A 23,592-nucleotide genomic window follows, 5' to 3' on the forward strand; every position below is an offset into this window, starting at 1 on the left:
AACTAGTATCTCGACTCTTACAGTCATGCACTTGTCAGGAAATGCCAGTTACAGCAGGTCATATACTAATAATTAATTTCTATTTCCTGCTAGAAATACAGAAGCCTGTTTCAGCCACACAATTTCTAGCACATGCTCATGTTGTTTCCTGTGTCACACTCACAATTAGTGTTATCCACATATTGTAGTCAAGGCTTTATAGCCTCTCAAAATGCCTTTTCCTTTATGAAGGAAACATCTTGAAGATGACATCTCAGACATTCCCAAGTTTCAACTGTAAATACCAGTCTTCCCATAACCATACCAAGACAAGCTGAACAGTGAAACTAGTTTTCTGTTCATCTCTGTAGTATCCTGTGTCACAAACACAATTTTGAAGCTCATTTCTATAGCAGAATCTGTTAAAAGTTCTTGAAATGCTTAGAATCGTTAATTAAACTAGAAGAATAAATATGGGTATTTATAATAAACATTTTACCCTCTAAAATTTTTAAACAGCTTGAGTAGTTCTGAATGTGGCAGTTTATACACTAAAATGAGAGGATAAAAGAGAAGTATCTGTCAATTCATGTTTTGAACAGTTACAAAGCCATTCAAGTCATTCTAACTGTACATTACCTTTTCACTTGAAGGCTGAATCTCTCAAACAGACAAATTTAAAACCATATTTAAAACCAAGCTACTACCACGCTGCTAAAACAAACACCCTCCACCCCCAAAGATGTAAGAGTCTATACACAGCAGTGAGTTGGAGGTTCAAACACCCCTGCTGCAGGACTCACACAGCCTTGTGGGGGGCAGCCCTGAGGCAGGGAGAGGGGCTGAGCACCCCTCAGGAGGCAAGAAGTAGAGGCTCAGGCAGGAGCTGCCACAGCCTCAGCCTCATTAGCTGGTGATCTTTTTTTTTTAACTTCCCAAGGGACCATTTGGCTCCCAGCCACAGCTGCAGACCTCTCAGGTACACGTTCCCACCCCACCTCAGCACTGGTGGGTCTTCACTCCCACTCCTTCCTGCAGTGAACCACATATGGAACATACCCACAACACTTTGGACATGGACAGACCTATAAAACTAGACCCATAATAATTTCTTTTCCCCCTTCCCAAACTAGATGCCTGAACTGGCTTCCCAAAGAAGCCTGTGCATACACAAGGACAAGGGAAGAGACGGCAGAGCTGCAGGCATCCCCAGCCTGACTTACCACAGACATGCTAACCATATATTTAAAGCCTCGGGGAATGCATCTGTTACTGAAGGGACAAGAAATAAATTCAAAATTATTAAGCAAAATAAATACTTGGGGAAATTAAAAGATCAACTCAAATGCAGTGGTGCAAATTTCAGAGCTCAATGCAGTTAAATGTTAACAGAAAACAGCTTTCTTGGCACTTCATGGACTTATTGTAAATGGCCAATTTCACCATTTCCTCTGTACTGCCACTTTTCCTTTCTTGTTTGAATTTAAAAAACAGGAAGATAGTCATGAAGTCACAGGAATTGCCAGTGGACCAGGGGAAGAGCAGTAGTCTAGAAAGACTAAACTCGCTTTTTTTATGATTAGCCCACAGTTTGACACGTGTTTCTGTCACTGCCAGCACACACAGAGCTGTCCAACAATGGAAAAACTCGGTGTTCTCATCAGCCACACTGTTCATTGCCATCAAGCATTTTGGATGCCAAGAGAGTTTCCATCTAGCATTAACCTAGTGCAACAACAGCTCCTCTGAGGCAGAAATCAGGTTTTTATGATTTTTTTCAGAAGAATCTTGGTGAAGGTACTTAAGCAGAGAAACCCACCCCCTCCCCAAAGAAACACTTGACAGCTCAGGTGTGAAGGTTTTATCAGATGCAGCTGTTACTATTGACAGCTCCAAGGTAACCCTTGCAACAAACAGGTTTGAGCTCAGGCAGTGTTTTGCCAGAGATTCCTGCTTAGCTAGAAACACCACAGCAGCATTGCTCAATCCCATTTAACCATTTGATAGTACCCTCTCAACTTCACTCCAGACGGGCTGGCTGCATTTCTGAGAGAAGTCATTGCAAGCAAGTCTTGATTTCATTCACAGCTATATTCCACTTCAAATGAGCTCATAAGAAGCAATTTGAAACTTTTGTGCAGAAATGGCATTAGGAACTCTTGAAAAAAAAAAACCAAACACAAAAGTAAACCAAACACATCTAGCAGCTGAATCAACTTCCAGGAACTTCAGCTTTGGAGGGAAAGCAGGGGAGGCCAGAGCAGATTTTGCCAAGAGGCTTGGGCTGGGCTGCTCAGCCTCAAAGTACTCCAATTGCTCACTCCAGCTCTTTCTCTGTTTGGCCAGTCCAGTCCTTGACCCCATCTCACCCTTGCACCAGCTCTGACCACACATTAGGACAGTCCACATCACAACCTGGCAAAGAAATGCTTTCTTTGGCTGGTTTAGCTTTCTGCAAACTGAACTGGTCTTTTGTAGGGACCGACCAGCACCACAGAAGTCAAGAGCAGGTCCTTCCTCTGGTTCCAGAGCTGTTTCTTAGGTTTACACTGCATTATGTCACTTCACTTCTTCCCACTTGCTGTAGTGGGAAGAAAGGAAGCACAGCTTTGTTCCTCATGTAATCAGCTAAGCATGATTTTTATTTTTTTTGAAAACCAGAAAAGCTGAAGCTTTTTTTAGGTTGGCTCTGCAGTAGTTAACCTATGAGACCCTGCCTCATGAACTCAAACCTAACTTCAGGTTTCTCCCTGAGTTTACCCAAAGAGTTTGAAAGCTACATCAAAGGGGTCCCTCAAGAGATACTTCAGAAAAATAATCATATGGCCAACTGAGATTAAGTTAGCTGTACCAGACTCCACATCTCACTCTAAAGGAAAAAATCCAAACCAACAAACAAAACCAAAACAACTCTTCACAGTGTTCTCTAAAACCTAGAAATCTTTCAGCTAACTAACAGATTCTGAGTATTCCTTACACCACCACGGCAGAATACTCCTTCTCATCCCTATAGTATGTACACAAGAATAAAACAGTGACTCTTCAGCAAGTATTGTCTTATCCCAGGAAAGGAGAGAGCAATCTCAATACCAATTACTGGTATATGTCATATTAATTTCATGTGCTCAGACTTAACTGTCCAATATACTTAATTTTATACAATTTGACAGAAATAATTTTTCTTTCCATCTGCAAAAGACTAACAAAGAGGAATAAGGAGCAAATTTACTAGTCTCCTCCATGCAGTTCTCTCTTCCCTCCATCTTCAACACCACATTTTCTTTAATTAAAACCCCCATTATTCTTTAAAAAAAAAAAAAACACAACTAAAAAAAAAATCACATTTAGGCTAAGCAACCTGTAAAATAGCCTGGAAGAAGCAGATTTGTATGACAGGCTTCTTCTCACTAAACATAACATGTATAAAGTATTGGTGAACTTTAAAATGTTGCAATACAAAATATTTGAGAGAAGAAACTAGGTCAAGACATTTAATTATAAAAGTTACCAAAAAAATCAGTGTGCTTATTATTCAGTAATTAGAAGATTGCACAGAAGTTTAGCAGTGACAATTTCACATATAAATTTCACAATATTGTGTTAGATGACAGGCATCAAAAAATCATGTATCAAATTGCTTTGAAGATCTTAAAGTAGTTCCTTAGCAGAGAAAGGTCTTCCAATCAAGAGTTTTAAAAAACCAGCCAAACCAATCCCAGAAAACTGGCTAAGAGCCACTGCTTTTAGAGTTGAACCAGACTTGGAGTTAAATGCAGCACTTTTAGATTAAATGAAAGCAAGCAGCTATTATCCCACAAGAAGAGAATGTTACGTTTCTGGCAGCGTCCTAAGACAACCCAGTGCTCTTTTGCATAGCAGACTGGAAAATCACTTCATATTGGAACAGCTGAAATAAAATTGACACCAATCTTGGAACATTAGTTATAAATACAGGAGAAACTGCTATTAAAGCCTGCATTAGCTGTGCAGTAAATTCATAATGTTATCACTTCCTTAACTTCAGATTTTTCTTTTCTCAACAGTTTTCAAACCAGACCAACAGTTTCTCTTGTAGTATCAAAGTGATTACGTTATTAAGTATTTCAAACAGACTAGAACAAATAAAAATTAAACCACATCAGATTATTCCACTCTGTAATTCCAGGTGCATTTCTGTATTTTTTTAATGAAGTACTGAAAATTTTAAGACACCACCAACAATGCAGGATAATTTTAAGACACCACCAACAATGCAGGATAATTTTAAGATACCACCAACAATAAACAAAACCGTAACAACTCAGACTTTATTCTGAGTAGCTCAAAAACGTATCTACCCCTTATATACTCTTCCATCCATTGTCAGATAATAAAGCAAGGTCATGCAGATAACATGTTGAAACTAATCTTTCCTACAAGGGCAGAACTTGAAGTACATATTTGGAAAGCTACTCAATCCTGAAGGACTCTTTGACTACAAACTTCTCTTCTAAAAAGCATGTGAAGCTGCAAAGAGGCCATAAAGCCCAGTGTCGGGATTTTCATTTTTTTCTATCCAACTGATGCCAGGAGCATCACCTCCAGAAGAAAACAGAAACCACTGGAATGGAAGCACAGATTTTAGGTATTGGTATATTAATATTTTCTGAAGCCCTTGTTGAGAAGAGTTCAAAAATTAAAGCCAAAATTGATGAGTTGTGAGTTTTTACCTCAGACTGCAGGTGCTGGATGACAACAGTTAATGCTTCAAACTTCTGGTTACTGGATGCCAGGAATTTTTTCAGCTGCAGGATGATTCCACTTTGGGTTTCACATTTTGTTTTGTACTGTGTCAACTCTGCTGCTTTTGTGCCAGGTGAACGTGCATCTGTGGAGCCTTGAGTCTGTATGCACGAGCTCTTGGGACTCCGCTGCTTGCCCTTGTCAACTAAAACAACAACAACAACTAATTAATATGCATTTTATGTTGAAATCTCACCAAAACTTAAAAGGACAGGTGCAAAAGGAAGTAGTTAAAAATTCTTACAAACACTTTCTGAAATACTAACTAGGAGAAAGGGTTATTTCAGTAGCACTGCAGAGCAGGCACTATCATCTGCCAGATTAATTTCTAGCACCATAACCTTGGATACACTGTTTTGCACTTTTTCTTCACCTTCATGTACTCTGTGGTATACTTTTCAACATGCTCTTTTCACTGTGCTTTGAACAAATATTTTTGGAAAATGCAAGATCTCTGTCATCCTACCTATCCAGTAACTTACTTCTAACATAAGAATTGTCCACTTTCATTTGCAACACAGATTTCATATTTCCTGCACTTTAAAATACTGCTGAATACAAAATAATTTTTTCTACATTTGTTATTTTTTCCTTTTAAAATTTTATTTGTAAAACCTCCCCTCTCCGCAGTTCAGATCTGAGCTTATTAACTAGAGGTCTTGCAGCATTTCTTAGTGCCAGCAATTTCAGTCACAAGGATAAGGCTTTAAAAAGGCTCTAAAATGTAATATATTTCAATATATATTCACAGTCCAGAAATTACATTGTTGATTTAATATTCGTAGTTATGTGGCAACCTCAATCCTTTCACAGTACACAATCATCTCATGTCAGAGGAAGCCACATTACATAATCCAGCACTTGACTCGTAAACGCTGTGTAGGTTATAGGTTTCTCTGCTGCCTTCAGACTGGAAAGGGAGTACAGGGCTGTGCAGATAGGGCCAGTCTTCCCCGTTTGATCACAAAGGGAATGAACAAACACTTTTGAAATAAAAGGGTGATGCAATAGATAAATATCCCTTGGCAATTTAATGAAGACATCTAAGCAGATTACTTTGTATAGTTTCAACTAACAAGATTTCTTCACGATAAAGTGAAAAAACCTGAGAGGTGAGATCTGGAGAAAAAAAAGTAGGAACATGCAGAAAAATGGGACAAACTAACCAACTAGAGGCAGTCCTTTCTACAGCCCAATCACCTGGTTTGAAGGTTGTCAAGTGACTTTAGAATAGTCCCAGCAGTGTAAGGTTCAATTTCACAACTGGAGACAGTGTTAATGACAAAAGCTTTGATTCTCAGTTAATGTGAGTCTGACTGCCACATCAACTATTGCATTAATACATCAGCCTCCATTTCTTTTCAAAGCCTTTGAAAACAAGATTCCTGTTCAAAATACTAATGTTCTCTGTGTCTTTCTTACTGAGCTGGGTATAAAGTGCCTCCCGAGTCTGTTAATTCTCCAAATAAATCCTCTCTGGGCAAGATTTTCTGCTAGTCAGAGAATTGACAGCATATTGCTTTATCATATTCAAATGCCCTTGGTATTCTTGGAGACTTCCCTACACTTCTGCTCAGAGATGCAGACTGTTTAAGGGTATATTTTCAATTAGAAACATATCATCTTGCAGTTTAATAGTAGAGCTGTTAAAAGGTGCATCAACATAAGCTAAATCAAAATACAAATTTGGACAACAAATGCTAAAGCTTGGCTGCCAGTTCTAGTTATCTTCTTTTTACCACCATTTTAACTTATGTGACCACTTCTTTTCTCAGAGTTCAGATATAACAATGTCCTTTGAGTAGACATCTTTACATGAATGACAGTTCACATTTGAGAGCAACCATATCAAATTTCCAGCAATCTTATGGACAGTATTGCATGTAGGAAAATACTGGTTACCTTCTGAAGCTCCTTGAAAAATCACGAGACAATAACCAAGAAGAGAGGGAAAAAAAAAAAGGAGCAGGGACTAGACAATAAACACGTACAGTCAGTTCTTCCCTTCCCTACCGCCTTACATACTCCTACTCTCTCATATATTCCAGCTCCCCTCCTGAATGCTCCACTTATGATAGAGAACCAGAGTATTCATCTTGATTTAAGAGTACTGGGTAAATTCACTGATACACTGAATTTAGTGAATGTCAAAATTTAATTAAATATTTTAAATGAGTTTTACATCAATTTTTAGGACCCTGACAGAGCTGCATTAAACCTGAACAAATGTTTGCAGATAATTTTTACTCTGAGAAAAAATTACATCACAGTTACCTAATGAAGATACTTCACTTAAATACAGTGGTACACCAGCTAACCACAAATGACAAAAGACTCCAGATATGCCCTGGATCCAGAGTTCAGCCAGCCTTTATCACTGTGCCAGTTTCATACCACTGCTTTTATCATGCTGCCCAGACCAACAAGTATTTTCCTAGAAGCTCATTCAAGCATCCAAGCAAGCCAGTCCTTGATACTATTCTAAAAAAAAAAGCTGAACAAAAAAACATGCATGAAGTGAAATTCAGTGACATTCCTGCTGGCAATTTTATCATAGATGTGTGCTACACACAGCCACTTCAAATGCTGAAAAGCATAAACCCCCTTTAGCATGAACTGCCTTTACAGATTAACACTACCGACACTCCAGTGCTTATTTATGGCCTACATACCTCTGGGCAATGACAGATCGTTTCCAGATTTGTATAGAAAGCATGCTGTGGTGTCAAAACAAAAGCCATGCTTTCATCAAAACAAAAGCATCATGAATCTGATTATTGATACCACCACATCAACGACAGTATGGGTTACCAGCCCAAGTCCTTCTCACTTTGGCCTCTTTACCTGCCACCTTTATACAGTCAGACTTGTAAAACAGAACAAATTCCATTCATAAATTAGGTTCTGGACACCTCTCCAACAAGCTCAAAACCACTCTATCCAATCTAGTTGAAAAGCTCCATTTCTGAAGACTAGAAATCAGATTTGCAAGTACTGCATATAGCACAGTAACTGAACAGAATTGCCATCTAAGGTCCTACCCTTCTTCATACCAGGAAAGAAGAAAAAATTTAAAAGTGATTTTGCAAAGACTAAGCCGTTTGATCACTGAACCATTCACAGAAGATTTGATCTAGACCTTGGAAAAGGTCCACAAATCCTCTCACTCCCTCTACAGTCACTACATGGATGGCACAGCAGCCAAGTCTAACTCACTGGGGAGTTAAATTAAACCCATTCCAAGCTTTTCCATAAAGTAAACTGTTTCCCATACACAGCTTCTGTGGTTAATAGTCATATAACGGCAAGAAATACTCAACTGTCAGTACACAGGGTGTGTTCCATAAAGTTACATTTAAGTGCTGGGGCTCTGTCCTGTACTTGACATAGTATTTGTCTGGCTGGCTACCTCAGATACTGCTGGTTTCCTGAGCCTCCCTATCTTGCGCACTGTTGCTGGATTACCAGATGAAAAATCTACCACGTGCTTTTTTGGTTTGCAGAACCAAATCAAAGCCTTCCTTTGCTTATTATGTACTAGGAAGGTCTAGGTACTAAATGTCTGCACTAACTAGAAATCATTTTAAGCAAGACATTCAATTTCTAAAAAAGTTACATTTCTTAAAAGCATTCCAAATAGCCTAAACAAACTTCTGGACAAGCACTAGTGGAAAGTACCCCACTTCTCTTTCCACACTTGCAGTCATAATTGTCTTACCCCCAAGCACCTTCTTTTCACATTCCTCATCCAAACTGTTAGCTTCCACAGGATTTTCAAAACCAATGTGCGTCTGGTGTAAGCATTTTTCAAAGAAAAATCCTTGCTCAACATTTTCTCTTGTGGGAAGGTGCAGGTTGGTAAAAACTTTCTGCCTCTCCTCCATTTTCTGGAAAGCCTTGTCTACACACGTTAAATTGGTGCTCACTTCTTTGATCAGTAAGACCAGATCAGCCTGAGTATTTAACCGAGCTTCCATTTCTTCTCTTACTCGCTGAATTTCCTCAAGCACAGTTCTTATATCCAAGTGACTGGACTTCATCTCTGCTTTGAGATCTTCCTTCACCTGTTGCTGGCTCCTTTGCAATGCTAACACTGTTCTGATTTCCTTCTGAGATGTTTCCACATCGTGCTTTAATTCCTTCTGCCCAGCCTCCATTGCTTCCTGGCTAGCTTTCACTTCTGCCAACAGAGCAGCAATGCATTCCATCTCGATCCCCGGGAGTCGCAGGACCTCTTCCACTGTCACAGCTTCCAAGTGGTCAGGGACATTTGTGAGCTGGTAGCTGATTTCCCCTGACAGCAAGAGAGCTAGCACATTAGCCTTGGTACAGTATCCTACTGCAATCTACAGCGTGCTGCAGTGAAGGTACTAGGTAAAAAGTCTCATACAAGTGAGCCAAAGGCACTAAATAAAAGCCTTCAACAAGCACGGCTGTAGTCAGAGCTCCTTCTCAGGACTCAGCCAGAGCACTAATCAGTTTAATTGGCAGATTATGCCACACCTGAATTTTTTAAAATCTTTTGCTGACATCATTGTATGTGGGACGTCACCCCAAAAGCCACTCCCAAAAGTCATTTCATCTCTGCATCAATCAAAGTACGCCTGGGCATCAGTAACCAGGTTTGTTGCAATGCAGCCAAACACTCTGCAAGAACACACTGGCCCTTCCTTTCCAACACAAAGGCTCAAAGAGAGCCCGAATTGCCTGCAGGAGCTGAAAGCCAAACAGTTCAACAGTACATACTTATTTCAGTTATATATTCAACAAGGTGATTATGCACCTGTCCTTCTGCTAATGTTTGCAGCGAGTGTTCAGAGTACATCTGTGGACATGTTTGACATTGCTGCACTTCCACTGAGTGCCCTCCTTATTCACACAGCTAGCAATACTCTCTTAGCAATCTCTGGAAGAACTCAGATCCTGAGGAAGCCTTGTAGTTCAAAAACAATAAAGAGCTACCAGAGCAATATGGGAAAACTGACTAACAAGATATTTTTGGCAGGTTAAGGAGGCCAAGCCTTTTAGCTACCAGGTCTGAGTGTTAACTCTTCTCTGTAAAAGCTAAGACTTGTTACTTTTAAGCACAGAACTCTTAATAGGTCTAGGCTCCATGTAAAAACAGGCAGATTAATACACCAGGGTGTTAGCTGTTTTGTTACACAGCAATTTAATTACCCAGTTACTGGACTGAGTTCAGAAAAAATGACCACGTAGGTCTTGGTCTACAGAAGGCATCAGTCTTTGCTTTCAAAGAGGTGAGCAAGTATTCGGCACAACACCCAGCAGAACGGGAGTCAGAGCAGCACACAATCTGGAGCTCAGGAGAACTTTTACACCACTCTTTGGCCCTGTCATGATTCAGAATGCTTTCAGAGACAGTGATGATCCCACAGATGCCCCAGAGCAGAGACCTATCCATCAAAAACTGCAATAACCCCAACAGCATTGTTTTGGGCTGGGAAGCATCACTAAGAATGCCAATAGCCCATGCGTGTACAGATGCAGGATTTCCAAATCACCACAGTGCTGCCGACCACAAAGCCAATCTGGGGAGTCTTGCCTTCAGTGAAAGTTTACCTGCTCACTTGCAGTTTGCCTCCCACGCTAGTCCAGGCATACTCATGGGACCAGGAAGGTATCAGAGATGCACCCTCCACATAGAGCACCTCACAGCTTACAGGTATTCGCTGAGTGTTTTGCTATCACAGTGGTTATCACAGCCCCCAGTGGACACAATGTTGATGATGGAGCTTTTTTCTGACTCTCTGTATCATGTGCCAGAAAGCCAGACATGGGCTTTCTGATGGGATTTCCCAGCACAGCTACAGATCACAGGTGTAGTTTCTTCCCCTCTCCGCTCCCTTGCACCATTCCTTGCTGGATTGCTATCCTGAGAGCTCCTAAGAATTACTATTCACACGGTCACCGCTAAAGACTAGTACACAAGCTGCAGAAGCCCTATGTGAAGTCTGAATCCAGATATCATCTTTGACCTACTTTAGGCAAGTAACATGGATCCTGTGCTAATACGAAGAGAAATAGCTCCAAGGGCCATCCTGCCTAAGGTTTGATCTTCTGGTGATTTTAAAGGTATAATTCCATGAAGAGCAGTGATTTCAGCAAAGTTTAAAAAAACCCACAAAAAACCCAAAAAACCAACCAACAAACCAAAAAAAGCTTTTGGGAAAAGAGTCTACAACTGATACCCCTGGTCCCTTTGTAGAGGAACAGGCTCCTCCAGACAACAACCCAGAGCAGAATCCTAACTGGGACAACATTGAGTGCTTGAGGGAAGCCTTTGTCCATAAGCTACATTGAAAGCCTGCCTGACCAAGCTCAGTGACTAATTAGGTGCTGCAATTGTCATTCCTGTCTAGCATCACCAGATCCAAAAGCTGCAGCCTTCTTTCTACATGTGTGTGTACCCACTCCAATTGCAAAGTGTTCTCTGCTAGAATGCAATATACTGAAGAAAAGCTGTCCTTGGAAAATGGTCTCTTACTTTATATGAATACATTAATTCTACCCAGAATGTAATCTATGTGTTTAGTATGTTCCTCACTTAAACTAAGAGGTCTGATTGATCCTAAGGAATCAGGCGATTTGAGCAAAACAAAAAAGGCCTTATTTAAATAAAATCTGGGATATGTTTGGGTTTTTTGGGGGGGGTATTTTGTTTTTAAGGTATTTCTTTCGCATTACAGAAATCTTTTACACAATTACCTAGCAGTAAATATCCCTATTTTTATAACTCTAGTATTATAGGAATAAAATCCATGAATTTAAAACATCTGAAAAAAGCATGACACATAGTTTTGATGTCAGGACAAAAATTCACTAAATCACAGTAAACAGTTACACTTTACAGTGTTAAGTAACACAGTACATTTGAAATATTAAACAAAAGAATTTACACAAACCTTACAGTGAATCATAGAAAAAAAATCCATTACTTTGACCTTCAAAGTGGTTTCATGTTCTGTGAGGCTGACCAGTTAGTATAACTAGGACTGAGGTCAGACTTAAAACAGCAACCAGGATAGTTTCATTTCCCAAACATGAAAAAGGAAGCATCTAGTTGCATCTATATATTGACTTGTCCCTTTTTCAAAAATTCTGGTTTACAACCAATTATAATTTGTAACTGAACATATTCCCCCAATGAAAGAAAAAAAATGGAACAAAACAGAAACCAAACCAAAATAAACACCCTCCCCCCAAAAAAACCCCAAACAACCACCTCACAAACAAAAACATCCCACCCTTGGATTTCTTGTCACTCAGCTTTCCAAGAGTTTGACAACTAAGGAGAAAGACCAAATTAACAATGAAAACAGAGGATAAAAACTAGAGAGGGCTACAGAACAGAATACCTGTTACATATAGTAGGAGAGAACACTTGGACAAGATTATATCCCTGCAAAGCATATATATATATATATACACACACTTATATTTATGAAACCAGCCAACTTACAACTAAAATATTGCAATAAAGGTAAGGAAATGCTGCTAATACATCCCACATCACATACTGAACTAAGTTATGGAAAGCATTACAAAACATCTATCCTGTATGGTATTAACAGTCATGAGACATTTATAGCTAATTATGTTCAGCGGAGTTTTCAGCTGGATCAAATTTCTTCAAATACACCAATAAGCACTAAAGTAAACTTGAAGGTCCACCTGCTTATTAAAGCCTGAAGAACACAGACCTACACTGCTGACCTCTGATCTAGATGCTTTATTGTTTCCTCCTCTAACTGAGCTAGTCCTATTGATGCAGTACTGCATGACCTGTGGGTATGATTCTGAAGTTTCTCCTTCAGGAGTCACCAAATCTCAGTCTCACATCTGAACCAGCCCATAAGAGAGTGCATAACTTCACCTTGTATGTTAATCTTTACCCAGCTAGTTCTGAACCCTCAAAAAACCTCTACAACTCTCCTGCCATCCTCTCCCACTGCCTTCCCCCCGCTGCAATGCATGTGAGATATTCAAGCAATGCAATAGAAAGACTGATCAACCATTTGATCTCACGGCTGTCATTTTAAAGTTTGCCTTTGTGACAAATTGCCAAAGTTATGGCAATTAGGAGAGGGTAACTTAAGAACATCCATACGAATAAGGAAGCTGTTGGGTTTAATCTGCAATGGTACATAAATTATCATTGAGAGGACCTGGAAATTCAGCTGGCTGTAAATTACCATCCTAAATTCTTTCAAAACTCCTGCTCTGGGCTATAAATGCAGGTCAGGCAAATACACAGGGAAAGCAGTCACAAAACTAAATTAACGGTGTCTGCAGAGAGCCTGACAAGGTTGGACTTGGATGGAAGTCTTCCAACCCTCCAGCAGCTCCACAGCTTGGTCAACTGTAATTTTTGCCTGCATCCATCTTCGCAAGTGGCAAATACACACCTTCCTGCTGTGCCTCTCAGAGTCCAGGCTGGTGACTGTACAAACACAGACTCCTGAAGAAGTGATGTTTTGTTTCTAAGCTCTGCCTCAAGCCTCCCTACATAAGCTGGTGCAGACAGCCCCAGTTTGCTCTGCTCACAGTTCAAGTATGCGAGTCACAAGTCAGTTCTAGTTCACAGCAGAGACTTCATTTTTCAGAGTTGCACCTGGATAATCTGCCCAACTGAAATGCTTAAGATGCTGCATGTCAGGAGCTTTTCCAGCAACTTATTTAGTTGGTCTTGTCTCAAAGCAGCTGGGTGAAGAGAAACAGCACTTCTCATCTTGCATCTCCCCCCTACATCAACATGATCTGAAGCCCAAGATGACAATTGAAGGCTTCCTGAAGAAGTACAGCAGCTATCTCTTTTCTTTACTCTTACTGTCACCCATTGAGCTTCCCTTCTTTAAGGTCTGGCACTAGCCTTTGTCCTGGAAAAGCAGGTTATTTCAGCTGTCATCAAATCCTTTTCAAGTTGTTCTGAACAAACCAACCAAACACCACAGAGGCTTTTAAGAAGGTTGCAAGAACTGAATAAAATTTAACTGCAGGCAGGTGAAACCTGACCTAGATGCTTAAACTGACTCAGCAGGACTAAGACACACAGCAGAAATCCCTCTGCCTTTTTCTGCAGGGGTAAAAAGGTTTTTCAGCACATATTTTTTAAATGCTGTACATCCTGGAGGGGGAGTGCAGAGTCATCACACATTATTCCAGGCATTCAGTTTAAAGTACTGTTTCTGAGGTCTGTGTCTATCCTCTCATGTCAACTCATCCACTGACTTAAGGTTATTACAGCACTGACTTCTAGCCTCAGTGCAGCATTTTAAATCCATCCCTTTTCACTCTCCACTTCTAGCCACAGAACAGGATATTCTCTTTATACACACAATAATGAAAAGGAAAGGGAAATCTCAGAAGTATTTACATTCTTCAAAGAACTCTATGCCTGTTTAATGTTTTAATCACATACTTAACACACACATATCTTGCAGCACTGGCCACACAGGGTTTCGTGCAGGTAGGAGCAAGTCTCTCCTGAAACAAAACCTATTAGCATGTCAAATGCTTCCCCATCTGTTACAATGCTATTAGGTAAGAAACCAAATGTTTATGGACCACAATAGTCCTACAGTCTAAAACTGTTACCTAGTAGTTCCTGTCTTTTGCTGTAACTCAGGGGAAAAAGAAGAGTTTATGACCTCTGGAAGAAGGGGCAGGCAACCCAGGAAGAGTACAAGGATATCGTTAGGTCACGTAGAGAGAAAGTTAGAAAGGTAAAATCTCAGCTAGAACTCAATCTGACCACTGCTGTTAAAGATAATAAAAAGTGGTTTTATAAATACATTGACAAGAAAAGGAGGAACAAGGAAAATCTTCATCTTTTATTGGATGCAGGGGGGACCATTGTTACCAAGGATGAGGAAAAGGCTGAGATACTTAATGCCTTCTTTGCCTCAGTCTTTAATAGAAAGACTGCATATCCTCAGGGCATCTCACCCTCTGAGCTAGCAGACAGGGACAGGGAGCAGAACAGACCCCCTGCAATACAGGGAGAAGTAGTTAGTGTCTTGCTGTGCCACTTAGACACAAGTCTACCACACTGGATGGGATCCACCCAAGGGTACTGAGGGAGCTGGCAGAAAAGTTTCCCAAGCTACTCTCCACCATTTATCATCAGTCCTGGTTAACCAGGGAAGTCCCAGATGACTGAAGATTGGACAATGTGATGCCCATGTACAAGAAGGGCTGTAAGGGGGATACAGAGAACTACAGACCTGTCAGCCTGACCTCGGTGCCAGGAAAGGTTATGGAACAGATCATCTTGAGTGCAATCACACAGCACATGCAGGAAAACCAAGGGATCAGGCCCAGATAGCATGGGTTTAGGAAAGGCAGGTCCTGCTTGATCAACCTCATCTCCTTTTATGACCAGGTGACCTGTCTAGTGGATGAGGGAAAGGCTGTGGATGATGTCTACCTGGACATCAGTAAACCCTTGGATACTGTCTCCACAGCATTCTCCTGAAGAAGCTGGCAGCCCACGGCTTGGACAGGTGTACTCACCACTAGGTTAAAAATTGGCTGGACAGCTGAGCCCAGAGAGTGGTGGTGAATGGTGCCACATCCGGTTGGCCTTTTGGCATTCCCAAAGGGATCTGGACAGGCAACAGTATGAAATTCAACAACCCCAAGCAGTGCTACGTGGTGGAGGAAGAGTGGCTGGTAAGCTGCCCAGTGGAAAAAGACCCGGGGGTGCTGGTTGACAGTTGGCTGAACATGAGCCAGCAGTGTGCCCAGGTGGCCAAGAAGACCAATGGCATCCTGGCTTGTATCAAAAATAGTGTGGCCAGTGGGACTAGGGAAGGGACTGTCCCTTTGTACTTGACACTGGTAAGACTGCACCTCATGTACTGTGTCCCCTTCTGGGCCTCTCACTTCAAGAAAGACACTGAGGTACTGGAGCAAGTCCAGAGAAGGACAATGAAGCTGGTGAAGGGTCTAGGGAGTAAGTCATATGAGGAGCAGCTGAGGAAGATGGGGCTGTTCAGCGTGGAGAAAAGGAGGCTCAGGGGAAAACTTACTGCTCTCCACAGCTACCTGAAAGGAGATTGTAGCAAGGTGGGGGCTGGCCTTTTCTCCCAGGCAACTAGCAACAGGACAAGAGGAAAGGGTTTCAAGCTGTGCAGGTGGGGGGTTCAGGTTGGACATCAGGAAGAATTTCTTCCCTGACAGGGTGGCTAAGCATTGGAATGGACTGCCCAGGGAAGTGGTGCAGTCACTATCCCTGGAAGTGTTCAAGCATGGCATTTGGCACTTAGTGCTATGGTTTAGTTGACATAGTGGTGTTCTGTCATAGGTTGGACTCGATCTTGGAGGTCTTTTCTAACTTTAATGATTCTATGATTCTACCTAGAAACTGTAACACAATAATAAAAGGCATGCAGCTCTAATAGCTTCTCACTTGTTGACACAACAAACGAAGCATGAACCAAGAACACCATTTCATTATGGCATCCTTTATACAGAAACATGAGTGGAAGAGGAAACCTGCAAATGCAGAAACCAAGAGATAGCAAGCAAGGGCAGTTTTCCAACTGTATACCTTTCTAAACAAGCTTTTGCACAATTTCCACAACAGGCTCAGCAACCGCAAGGAGTCCTTTACTCCTGTAAGAGGTTCTGAAGAGAGATGCCAGCCTACTCCTTGCCAGTTAATCTAACACGTACTTCATACTGTTTCGGACTTTGAAATCGATAACCCACAGTGTGTAGCAAACCCTCTGCCCAACAGTGTAATGGTCTGGACTTTTTCTGTTGGTTATAAGCATGCCGCTGCCATCCTTTCTTATGGAAGAGAACACTCTCACTCTCCCTGTAGTTGGGAGACACCGGGGGCAGCCAGGAATGCAAGGTTGTACAAATGTGACACTGCACTGAGGCTCCTAGGTAAGCCTCAGTACATCTTTCCAGTCCCTACCCCAACAGACTCTTACCCACATGACAGCCTTTGAACTGGGTTCCCTGAGGGTGCATGCTTATTAAAAGTAACAATCCACTAAAGCCTCAATACTTCTCAACCAAACCCATGCCTTCACCACGGCATTAACTATGATGTGTCTCTGTTCCCCTACAATATCACCTGTCCTACTGAAAACAGCACTGGGCTTGTACAACTGTTTTAGGACATTGTCCAAGGCATGACTTATCACCTGGAACACTGCTTTTTCCCCCTACAGGAAGAATGTTAATGACACACATTTTCATTTGTCAGTAGTCTGGTAAAATCCGCTACTATGCTGAATCTCCATGCTGATTTAGCCTTGCTCACATTTCTGAAGATTATGTGTGTTAAAACCTCCCTTAACCTTATACTGAAGTTTCACAAGGAGCTAGATGATGATGTTTGTAAAGATATCAAACTACATCTGAGAAAATGCATTACCTTCCAAATTGCTAGTGACTTCCAAAATAAAAGCAAAAAGACGAGAAAAGCAAAATCACTGCTGCAATTGCCTGATCAGCCAGCCTGTGCATTTTTAAAGGGCAAGTTTTGAAGGAAAGACCAGTGATCAAGACACTATTGAACTGTGTCCTATGCTGTTTTAATGTTACATATTTCTTTATCATTTCACCAGGAGCTCTTTCTTTTTCAGTTCTTGACAAAGCTATAGTATTGGGTGAGACAAATGGCCACACATTTTGTCAAGTTGAGTAGCGGTGGATTGGTAAAGTCAGTAATGATGGCAGGAAGGAATGTAAAAAAAACACCTAAAAGCAGCAATGTCCAAATTTTCTAGTAGATTAGAAGATTGAAAGGGATAATCTTTACAAATCACGTTTCACAAAGGACTTAATATTTAAGTCTTGGACTCCTTTAAGTGTGCAATTAATATATGAGACAGATGTCTGCCTGTTAAGTGCACAGTACACACGCAAGCCTAATACCCTGCAATGTCAGCATGGTGCCCGTAACACTTCTTAGGTACTACAGGCCTATCTTACAGAAACACTGGTTGAGTTTTGAACACCTAATATAAAAAGGGATTTTGTCCTACTATTGCATTCACAATACACTTCATCAATAAGTTTTCATCTAGCTAGTACATATCAACCATGAATATGAGTCACACATCATCTGCAAGGATAAAAATATCAATAAGCCTACCATGCACCCAGAGATGACCGCAAACTAAACAAACAAATTTGAAATGTAACGCAATTTACAGAAAACAACTCTAACATGCATCAGCTAGACTGCCAGTGCATCAGAGTTGTCCAGGTTATTTTCTAAATAATCAAGGGCAATATTGATTCTTGACTTTTTTTGGGATTTTAGCTTATTCTGAATTAGGACAAAGCCTAACACGTTAGTTACGCATACAGTGCTATACACCACTGACTGAGGAAAAACAAAACAAATTGGAAGATGGCAGAACTAGTTTACTGTAATACAAACCCAAAAGCATGGGTGTTTTGATATGAGAGGGACTGGCTATATACATTAAGGAAACAACTTCATCCATCTTAAAAAACCCCACTGTCATCCATTTTTAATGACAAAGATAACAACACAATGGACAATGTTTGCATGAGGATTTGTTACAGTGTGCTGATGCTTTGGTCAATGAGGACTGAACTAAAGACTGTGAACTATATCTCAGTCTATTATCCTCATGTTAGGTATTTGAATTTTGCTACATAAGTTCATCATATATACCACAGGCAACCTTAAATCTTCAAATTCCCTACCTTTACAAGGAAAAAAAAGCCATATTGGAAGCTAGCAATTATTTTACGGGGGGCTTTAACTAAGTTTCTAGTTCAGGTATATCTCTGAGTAGGCAAAGAAACACCTGAAGCAGTTCTGTTTTCTATTATAGTTGCAGCTGTGCCTTGTCATCCACGAAACACACAACTTCCCAAAAAAACAAGCACAGAGTGATGTTGAAGACTGATGTCCCTCACTCCTCTCTGTTCCTATTTCCTCTGCCTGTTCTCTCCATTACTAACTCCTGTACAAGAAGTTGCTCCTTAATGTCTGGTGCCCTCTACTGCTTCATTGCAAGTACAGGACATGGCCTGTTTTTGCCCTTCTGCAGCTTCTGTCTACACAATCAGGACCCAGAGTCAACTGGGACAGTGAATCGCACCATGATTAGTTCATACTATCTCCAAACCCTTCCCAGATGCAATTAACTGCCTCCTCAGTGCAAATCCTGATCCCTTGGTAACTCTACATTCTTCTGGGATACACTTCGGGCGGGTGTGTGTGTAGTGTTACAGGAAGAAGCCCATTACATCTCCACACTTGTGTAGAAAACCCTCACACAAGATCAGAATGATACAGCCTTTTTCCTTTTTCAGCCTTTCTGAAGATCCCAGCTCTCACATGCAATCAGTGATGACATGTCTGAAACAGCCAGAAAGGAAGAACCATTTGAGCTGCAACACTTGAACATGTTCCTTCCTACATACCATAGTCCACCCTACCATGATCAACATCAGGAACATAGGGCTGGAAGAAGCCTCCAGAAACCATTTACATCACTCCTTGTGGAGGCAAGGTAAACACTACCTAGACACAAAAGGCATTTCACCAGACTGCTCAACTGTTTTAAGTCTTACCACAAAACACTCTGCTACGTTTTTTCATGGTACATTTTCTTCCAGTTCAAACCTGATCTGATTTCATGTAGATTAAATCATTGACAATAACCTCTCTACACGCCACATTTCACACAGATACTAACAGGCTAGCTGAGAAGTTTTCTCTTCTGCTCTCATGCATGCACAGCAGTCTCCTATGTTCTGGAAAGTCAGATACAAGGTCATCTTCAACATGCTTCCTTCCAAAAGAGCTGGCCAAAATTATAAGTACGCTAGGGATAAACATCAAGCAACTGGAAGAGACACTGTTACTTAGAAATCCGAGTAAGAGAAGTTCAAAAACTTAATTTTTTTGCATCATAAATTAGTTCTATATCTACGTATAAAACTTGGCTCCAATAAGCATAGGAAGGATTCTTGAAAGAAGAACTTCAAACGAATTCAAACAGGACTCTTACAGCGTATAGAAGTAAGCTTTTAAGTTTGCAAGCCACTTTCTGCTCATATACTAACGTCCACTCTGTTGGAGGAAAGGCAAAAACCCCCAAACCAAACCAACCCAGAACTAATTTGGAACTTTTAACTGAATCACTGAATTTCACTTCATCAATTGTGCTGCCCCTAATTCAACGTAGTAATTCTTTCTTCACTAGTTCATTAGTGAACTGTCAGTACATACATTAGCTCAGACTGTTAGATTCAAGAATTTGATATTTCTATTTTTTTCTCAACAACTCAAAGTCCTTCAGAGTAAGAGTGCAGGGAAGACTTAGTAATTTGCAAGGAACCACAGTCTTTCATTGGAAACAACTGTACAAAAGAGACTTGGAAAATATATTTTTGACCACAAGACTAGCACATTAATATGCAACATTTTTTCTTGCGCAGTGTCTGCAGCTATCTTGGATAGAGAGGACAGAATGGCTTTTAGTTTGAACTCAGAAGCTATTTATTTAATCACACTAGTATGAGCTGATGTTACATGACTGTAACAAATGTCACTGACTTTACCACGGCACTGAAATGCTGCCTAAAGGATATTATGGAAGAAAAAGTAGGGCAGACAGTGGGAATTTTAAGAGCCTCCAGAGCCCTGACTATATTTTCTATTATTGCCTTTGTGCCAAAACTGTTTCTGAAGCTGAAACACAGCTTCCTGTTTATGAAATTCTACATCTATTTAAAGACAAATCCAGATTATACTCAAATTTACTGATGATGTTCTTTAAAAAGCAAAGTGCTAGCACTTCCAAGCATGTCTGAAGCACTATAATCAGTGCTAAGTTATCCATAATAATCATACTTTATCTACCAAAAGATCACTAGAAAGTTAAATTCTAACGCTTTTCCTCATAAAATTGATGATGGCAGTTTGCAATTTCAAGTTACAAAACAAATAGCTAACATCCAAACTCACTGTTATAAACAGACTCACTTTCTAGAGAAGTCGCAAATTTCTGAATATAAATAAGAGCATAAAACAATTCAGAGACCAAGCTTTTTTTCCCCATGGACTAAAAAAAAAAATCAAAATCAGTGATGATATAGGCATGATTAACCTTATAGGCTCGAACTGAGAAAAGTAAAGTTTACAATAACGGTTCAACTTGCCAAATCCCTTCAAGAATTCTAGAATTCTACAGTTCTAGAGCTCTTAGGAGCTATGCAGAACATGCTAATGCAGTTGTATCAACAGCATTGACTATGGTATCACTCCATGACCTTGCTCCAATCGGTATCGATTGGTTTCAATCACAGCCCCAAATGGCAACCCAGGAGGCTGCTCCTCCCCAGCTACATTGACTTAATTTGATGAGTTCACGTTCAGTCCCAGATCTGGTGTTTTCCCATGACTAAAGAATAACCAAGGAGTTACTGTACAAAAGTATTAATCTGTACTGTCATTTCCACACAAGAGAGCAGAGCCTTACCTTCATCCTACTGGCAGATGACTACCCTGGCATGTCTAGAAGATAACGTAAGAGAAATTGCATTACATTTTTCCCATATCTAGGTGGAGGATTATCTATTTCTACAACTGTTTAATAGCTCTGTTAAGACACTGAGTTACTCTAGATCAGTACTGATATTGTAAGGCACTAGAAATGGTTTTTGCACATATCCACCTTCACTGGGCTGGTTCACACAGTGGAAGCTGTTTTTCCAATTTACAGTTGTGCTATTCATCCTTTTTGATCACATATATCAACACCATTAACATAAAGCCTCAGCAGAATGAGGAAAATTCAAGCAGTTATCAAAATTAGAGATAAGCTCACAACTTTAGGAAGATGTATTTTAGGGGACAACAGAATGTTTTAAAGAATACCAGCATAGTTGAATATGTGTTTAAAATTAATCTTGAAACAGTACTTTAAAGCTACCCTAGCAGTGAAACACAATTTGCTGGTCAACAGCATATAACAGCATCTTAATATAATCACTGCAGTTGCTGCTGGTTAAAATCATCCATGTGAACTCAGTCTTTTCCATGCTTCACTGCAAGGTCAAGACAGAAAATAGCACATCTCAAGTGCCTCATACCAGCTCTAAGTGCTGCTGGAACATCCCCTTTTCAAAAGACACACAAAATGCACTTCTATAAATCTTGGCAGTCACCACATCACGGTTAAGGACCTATTTGTGTATTTCCTGTCAGGTTGAATAGTTTTCCTGCTATTAAGCAGCAAAGATATTTCCCCAGGGACCTGCCTAGGAAATTGCACGCCATTGTTTTGGGAACAGCCTACACACAAGCTAACAGCCTATGTGACAACATCTTGCCAAGCTGAAAACAGAGAACAGGGCACCACCCAGCACTTTAATTAGTCACAAGATGTGTCTCCACCCTTTGAGAAGCACAGAGTCCTTCTACTGCCCGCTGACCACATATGGAAGATAAGGGACGTCTCTTCCCAGTGACTCCTAACCAAACTGCGCAATGTAAGACTGCTTTGGCAAAGGCTGCCCGAGTAGTGCTAGGTATTAGGTACTAGTGCTGCCCTTAGGGACTGACTGCTTGCCATGCCTGCTGTGGAGACCAAGCAGTTTCTGTGGAGGAAATTTAAAACATTCAGCACATCACTCTTTGCACTTAATGTTCCCTTGAGTCTCTTCTGTTCAAGCTAACAAACAACTACATTGATGGCAGACAGAGTTTTGCTTAGCTGGGTGGTGGGTAGGGAGAGAGAGAGGGGAAAGTAGGCTACAGAAATTTTCTTGAGGAGCTGGTCCCTCAGGCAACTGTGGTGTTCACCGGGGTAACCCACAACTTCCCACAAGGACCAAAACCTATACGTAAGGTTAATTCCTGTGAAAGATCGCCAACCACAAACACCTCTACTTGTGCCACTAACAAAGGCAGCAAGAAAAATATTCACTGCACATTACCCATGCATCTTGCCTTTCTTGATCTTAAATCCAAGCTAAGAAGTCCCTCCAGAGATAAAGAAACACAGGTTTAACAAGGTTATGCTACTCATTTCATATGGGGACCATTTTTCTTTTAAACTGGCAAAATGTCTTCACTTGATAAACAAATTAAGCAGGTAGCAGATTGTACAGTAACATTTGTAGAAATAAGCAAGCCATGATTTTATATTGGTTATACAAGTGGCCCATGCTCATGGCTAAGAAAAGCAAAGTTTTATAGCCTTCTGTTTTATATGGAATGAAATAATTTGCGAGAGTCTTTGTAAGAAAGTTCACTTATTCTTCTGTTGAAAGCATTTCCAATAATCCTGTTTTACCACTTCAAATATTTGAAAAGGCTTAGCACAAAGTCTATTCTTGTAATAAATACAAACATAAGATTTTTAATAATTTAGGTGCTTCTAATGTAAGCAATATCACAGAGTCTTAAATTGTTATTACAGAAGTGAAGTAGTTAATGAGTATTATTTGTAACACTTGATTTTTCTACTGAAGGACTCCTCATTCTCTTTAAGAAAAAGATGAGCTTTTACTAAAAGAATTTCACCACAGATGTTCCCAGCAGTCCTATTTCCTGCCTAACTAGAAATATTTCCATAACGTCACATACAGACTGTTTACACAAGTGTCCTGAGGAAGATCTACTTGCTATAAATGCACAAGCATCACACTATCATGACAAGAAGTAGCAAAACTACATTTAAACAGTAGTTGAACACAGGAACCAAGGTTATTAGTACTCTTACTACAACTACTAGACATCAGTAAAGATAATACCAATGAAAGGTTAATAAATAGCAACTGTAAAGAAACATCACATCC

General features: G+C 40.4%; 1 protein-coding gene across 7 annotated transcripts in view; it reads right to left on the minus strand.

Annotated features, from left to right (window-relative positions):
• The window catches only part of MTUS1 (microtubule associated scaffold protein 1), a 128,773-nt gene that overhangs the window by 24,134 nt on the left and 81,047 nt on the right, over positions 1–23,592 (minus strand). For 6 of the 7 annotated variants that reach the window (XM_018069558.2, XM_018069550.2, XM_018069552.2 and 3 more), the window contains one exon: positions 4,689–4,906. In XM_018069558.2, the coding sequence (XP_017925047.2) occupies positions 4,689–4,906 (218 nt within the window). Of the gene's footprint in view, positions 1–4,688; positions 4,907–8,479; positions 8,985–23,592 lie in introns of those variants that run through there. The other variant, XM_018069562.1, reaches the window with a different exon arrangement.

The sequence above is a fragment of the Manacus vitellinus genome, unplaced genomic scaffold (genome assembly GCF_001715985.3).
Source record: "Manacus vitellinus isolate BGI_N305 unplaced genomic scaffold, ASM171598v3 scaffold_0_pilon, whole genome shotgun sequence".
Lineage (NCBI taxonomy): Eukaryota > Metazoa > Chordata > Aves > Passeriformes > Pipridae > Manacus > Manacus vitellinus.